The 6,149-nt window shown below is 40.0% G+C and overlaps 1 protein-coding gene across 2 annotated transcripts; it reads left to right on the top strand.

The window, feature by feature from the left end:
• The first annotated feature begins 420 nt into the window (after positions 1-420).
• On the top strand, positions 421-6,052 carry LOC139658112 (uncharacterized). 2 transcript variants are annotated; one of them, XM_071536149.1, is made up of 2 exons: positions 421-514; positions 3,105-6,052. In XM_071536149.1, exon 2 carries the CDS (start codon positions 3,899-3,901, stop codon positions 5,036-5,038), a length of 1,140 nt encoding a protein of 379 aa, XP_071392250.1. In that variant the 5' UTR covers positions 421-514; positions 3,105-3,898; the 3' UTR covers positions 5,039-6,052. The 2 variants fall into 2 exon arrangements, with proteins under 2 accessions (XP_071392250.1, XP_071392251.1); XM_071536150.1 differs by having other exon boundaries at positions 512-645.
• The last annotated feature ends 97 nt before the right edge of the window (positions 6,053-6,149 follow it).

Below are 6,149 nucleotides of genomic sequence, written 5' to 3'. Positions count from 1 at the left end.
TGGGCTTCTTGCAGGTGGAAATGGAAGGAACCAAAGATACTGAGGACTGACTAGACCTCTACATGCAAGACAGCACTTTATTTTAAAGAATGAACTTAAAATTTTAATGTAATAAATACTGTTTTCAATAAATGTATTGTGCGTGTGTGATCATTTTGTGGCCTCAAAGCTTTGTTTAGTTACTCTTGTAATATTAAGTAGTTTTTTTTTTTCTCTGAGAACTGCTAGGATTTGTTTAAAATAATTAAAATAAATAAATCCTTTTCGGTCACGATTGTTTAGAATGCAACTCCACTTAAGATTCAGCCAGTCGGGAGTTCTGCTTATCATACCTACAGTACCTTTGGAATGGAACCTCCCCCAAGTACTTATTATTTAGGGTGAGGCAGACCAGACATGCTGGGACAAAACCGGTTTGCTGCATCTGCCTCTGGACGTCCTCCAGCTCCTGGTTCAAATAAAGCTTTGGAAGGTTTTGGCGTTAACAGCTAGAGGACACATGCCTTATAGAAAGGTAAGAGTGCAATATTGTATTCACTGACTGGGATACAATAGACTGCTTGTTGTACTGAAGCCAATGGAGTATGTTATTTGCTTATCTTGACCAACATGAGATGTCATTTCTAGAGTAAAACTACAATTCAAGTCAGTATACCTAACAGAATAATGTGCATGTTAACTTTATGGGCTACTCTGTATAGGTGGAGGTTTGGTTAAACAACCATTTCAGACTGTGCCCAGTAAAGTATTATGCTAAGCAGCCTAAGGACTTTGTTCTTACTGTTTCCTTGGTTCACATTCACTTATTTTCAGTGAAGCCTGAGCTCAGGCAAGTATTGTTTCATTTGATCGCCTAAAACAGCAGTGGTTATTGGAGGCATGTTTTCACAGTTTTTAATGGAAACCAGACTTTTGTTTTGAAAATTGTAGTTGCAGAAATGCATCCTTAAAACGGTTTTACTTACTGACTGTAATACCTATTGCTTTGAATACATCATTTCCAAATGCAAAGTTTTTGTAAGGATCATTTTGCACTTGAATGCATTTCTTTTTTCTTTTTTAAATATAGCTGCAACTCTGTGATTACAACTTGTCAAATCTGATTATAGCATCACAGCATGTTGAATCTGAGCTCTCGGACTTCACGCCAGTTTGGATCAAAATAATTTGAGAACTTGTTTATCTGACAAATCGCACCAGCTGTTTTCAGTAGAAAGCACTGAACATTGTATATGGTCTATGTATCAATGCAGCCAAGAGACAGCAACTTGTCTGACAAACAGGTTTGGTTGGTTCTGAGGTGCATGCAAAAACCTGACAAATATTTCCAAGTTGCGTTGACATTGCACGCATGCCTACAGGTAGCTGTAGGCATGTAGAGTTTGCACAATACATTTTCTCCTTTTGTTTTTAAAGCCCATTTCTTGAATTGGACATTAGTCTGGGTCCACGTACACAGTAAGTTGTAACTGTTTCATGAGTGTGACTTGAGCCGTGAGCTAGAGATCTAGCAGTCTTTGCTCTAGTACAAGCTTCAGCACACATACTTGCTCAATGTTTTGATTGCCATTGCTTTATTGAGCAGCAAGGCAGTGCAGTAAGAAGGGAGATCACTTCAGCTGGAAGACGTGGGTTCAAGCATCCGCCCTGCTGAAGTGTCCTTGAATCCCTCCTGGCTCCAGGGGTGCTGTTCTGCAGCTTTACTCCCACAACACAGGAAGATAATGTTTGGTTGATAGTGTATGTGTTAAAAGTATGAACCAAATGAATCAAAATAGAAGGATTGGAAGCATCTTACATGTGCAACGTCAACAATTTATTAAAGCTTCAGAAGCCCATCAGTAAGCAATACTGCGCATAAGGAGCAGGTGAACATATTGGCTCTAAACATGCAGAATCTGCAATGCGTTTCGAGCTCAGTGCTCATCCTCAGGCAGCATTGAAACATGATTACACACTTAACCATATAGTTAGTTAGTTAGTTAGTTAGTTTATTTTTATTTCTGTGTCATGCCAAACATCTGGCCCATCCCACATGGGATTACAGGACACACCATTTTACAAAACATACATCATCTGGTGATACATATAAGAGCAAAGAGTACTACTATATTCTTTCAAATAACATATTTGAAATGATAGGTTTCAACTGAAAGGAACTGCTACAAACTTACAGTTTAAAGAGCTTTTTTTCTCATCTCCCAGGCTTTCTCCAGGTAACTAGCTAATCTAAATGTTTCATACAGCGAACAGCCAACTCAATCTTTGTGCATCATCCATATTTACTAAATCAATATCTGTTTTTATCTTACTAAACAAAGTATTGCGCGGTTCCCAGTAAAAAGGGCAATAGAAAACAAAGTGAAACTCATTTTCTGTATCAGTCAAACAGCACATTGAACAAATCCGCTTTTCTTCTTCCAGACTGACATACTGCCCAGTTTCAACCGTAAGTGGTCAAATACCAGATCTCAGCTGGGCACATAAGGCTCTTTGCTTTTTAGATAAATTATATACAACAAAATTCTCAGTACCATATTCATATTTTATCATCCCAAATATACGCAATTTTGGTTTAGTATGTATATCATCAGCCCATTGCTCCTTATACTGAGTAAACACAGATTCTCTGAACATACAAATGTTGAGCTAACCATATAACTAAAAAAAAACAATGGATGTTATGAATAGTTTTTCAAATTCAACATTTGCTCTTATGGATGTCTTGTTACTATACCAATCAAAAACATTTAAAACTCATGTTTAGCTGTTACATACTGTGCTTGAATCAGAAGCTCAGTCAATCAATTTGAGAGTGATAAGACATCAATCCAATAAATTAAACATTAAACAGTTGCTCAATAGGGGGCAAAATACCACAGCTGTGCTTTGGGCCTTTAAGAAGTTGACTATATCACTTCAGAGTATGTGATCCAGAGGCCTGTTCTTCGTCTTACATTACTGTGTGACAGTCCTGGACAAAGTGTTGGAAACTCACTACTACACTTATGTCATGCACACTGTTTACAGACCAGAGAATAAACCTGGGATTAAGCTACTCAGTTCCACTTGGTCTTGACTAATAGCTTTCTTCTCTCTTGCAGGGTCATCACAGCCTGGAGTGGATTACAATAAATCTGTATAGCTCTACATCAACAACTTGAAAAGGAATGAAGAGGAAGATATCACTCCAGGGCAATTAATCTCTGGACAACTCCTACTCTGTATTTTGAGTGAGGAGGCCAAACTACAACAGAGGGCTTTCAGATGACATAACTCTGGTGGCCATATTGGATATAGGGCAACAGTGACCGAGAACAGTTGACTGCCTTTCTAAACGTACAACTTGTTAACTTACAACTTGTCTTGTTAACACATCTGATTTGACGCTAGCTAATTATCTAGTAGAAGCTAGCATTAGTAATGGCTAGTAGTTGCATGCTAACAAAGTAGCTAACAAAGCCAAAAACCAACAGTTTGTTCAGGTGAACTGAGCTGACTCTTCTCAAGCTACAACTCAGAGTGTTTTGGAGTAGAGACTAGGGCTAAAGACAAGACTCGTGTTGCAGTAACCTACATTTGGAAACAAATCCACCTTATCAGACTATTACTTTTACTTATGTTACCTAGATCCACACCACAATAATCTTTTGAGGACCTCTCCTTTTCTAACCTGGTTGTTATATATTTGGAAGTTTTTAACTAACAGCCAATTCTCCAGTGAACCTCCATGATGGAGACAGACGTTAATAGGAGATGTGTGACACAACTGCCATGTCTCTACTGAGATTCTAACATTCACCATCACTGAGAGACAGCACAACTGAGCCTGACTATATAAAAAGGCCAACGAATTACAGGAGAAATTACACATAGATATATATTGATATAATTTTCAATGGAGGGGATTAACAGTAACTTGGAATGTCAGATCTGTCTGAATGAGTACAGCTGGAAGCGCAGGGCCAAGCGGCTGGCCTGCCAACACACCTGCTGCTCTGCCTGCCTGAGTCGCCTGGTCACCGTTCGGCACAATGATGTGGACAGAGGCCAGATGAACCGACCCAGCATGGACAATGATCCCCAGATCCAGATGACAGTCCAACATGTGACAGTCACTGGAGAAGAGAGCACAGAACGAAATGAGAGTTACGGACATAACGGTATGGAAAACGGACTTGGACATATGGGACGCAGTGAGCCTGAGTTTGGCTACCACCAGAGAGAAGCTCCAGTCAGAAATAACTCTGTGGAGGTGAATATGAACAATATGGAGAGAGAGGAAACAGCGGAGATGACCAGGGGACATATTCAGATCTTGACCAATCGAAGAGAAATTGATCGAAATGAGGTCAGCGTCATCCAAGCGGACATATCGACGAACTTTAGCGCGCCAAGAATGGGCCAGAGCGAGACGACCGAGATCAGCACCAATCAAATTGAGGGGCGGACTAGTTCGCGTCAGATTTGGGTGGGTCCAAACTGTAATGTAACCAATCAGAGAGTTATCCTCTGCCCCTGGTGTCGATGCGTCACTGCGCTTGCCGCTGGAATGTCTGTTAACAATCTCCCCGATGATGACAACATGGCCACTGTTGTTCCGACGACAACGGCGCCACTGTTAATCCCCGACTTCACACCTGTATTCATAAGATTGGTACCCAGCGCTAGCTCCCACTACGTGCCGCCATGGTACATCGATGTAGACGGATGCGGTCGTAGAGACAGAGCGAGAGGAGCTGTAACCCTGCCCATCTCGAACCTACGTTCTCTGCCTCTGGACGGAGACTCAAGGATGTGGGAAGGACAGGGTGAGGGGGGACGGATGGACGGCGAGATGGAAGTGTGCGTGGACAGGAGGAGAGAGGAGGGGTGGGATGAAGGAGGAAGGGAAGAGGGGGAGACGAGGTCCACGAAAATGCAGACCAGAGTTTGCGCGGCGCTCGTTTTGGGCCTAGGTATTTTCTTTCTGACATGCATCGTTCTGCATAGCCTGACCTGTCCATCCAAGCCTTTTACCATGATCACCTGTGGTTGATGGGGCATGTTCTGTCTCTGGCCATCTGTCTCTGCCTCTGTAAAGTAATACATCAGAAAGAGATTGAAGCAGGAGAGAAAGTATCAGTATTATTAGTGCTGTATCCTTTCTCCTCCTTTCCAGTCCTCTCTTAATTTACTGTAACTACTGCATGATGTACAGTACACATTTGGTTGTCATGTTGTCAGTTATATACAAATGTTTTTCATGAAAGTTGATTCATAAAAGTTGTTATAAAACACTGTCTGGATAATCTGTGCGCTTGCTGAGTTTAATAGACATTTTCTGTGAATGCGGTCGTCCCTGTTTTTACTTGACCACTAGATGGTGCTATTGCATTATTAAAATCATAAACAGGTGAGGCAAACAGGAGCACAACAGAAGTGAACCAACCCTACCTATCTATTTGTGTCTGTGTATTTGTATCACACACTCTTAAAAGCAATGTGTTGAAAATTACAGTCTTTGAAAGGGTAGAGTCTTTATTTTATAGCATAAATAATAGTTAACTCAGGGTGTAAGTATTGGCCCATCAAAGCTGTCCAAGTATTCACAGATTATTGGTGACCTTTTTAATAGAAATTCTATTGATTGCACACATGAGCCAATGAAAAAATACAATGAAGATGATCACAGATACAAACTGACTCAAAGAGGTCTTTGATATTTATTGGATGATTTGGTAAGATACAATAAAAGAACACAAATGATATTACTACATGTCACATTTGTACAAATATTTCTATGTAAGTAGGATACTTTTTTTTTCATTATACTAGAAACAGTGCTTTATCAAAAAGTCATCACATATTTTTGGCTTTTTTGTAAAAAAATATTTTTAGAACATAGTTTGTCTTCATTAACTGAATTTGGGCTCAAGTCAAATAAAGTTATTCTTGCTAGGGGAGGGAAATGGGTAGCACTGTTTTTATAGTGGAGTCTCTCTTTTTCCATGACTAACATTCAATTTTATATATTAAAAAACGTATATTAAAAATGCATTATTTGTAGGATACTGTGAGGAGACGTCAGATAATGTGCCTAACTATCACTTTAAGTGTAGGCCTCATTGTCATTATCATTGGCCATGTAGTACGCAGCATATAGGCTT

This window comes from Centroberyx affinis, unplaced genomic scaffold, assembly GCF_046629955.1.
Source record: "Centroberyx affinis isolate AG114_WGS23_722 - 3 ecotype Tasmania unplaced genomic scaffold, CSIRO-AGI_Caff_v1 ptg002834l_1, whole genome shotgun sequence".
NCBI lineage: Eukaryota > Metazoa > Chordata > Actinopteri > Beryciformes > Berycidae > Centroberyx > Centroberyx affinis.
This window is presented reverse-complemented; position numbering and strand designations above follow the sequence as displayed.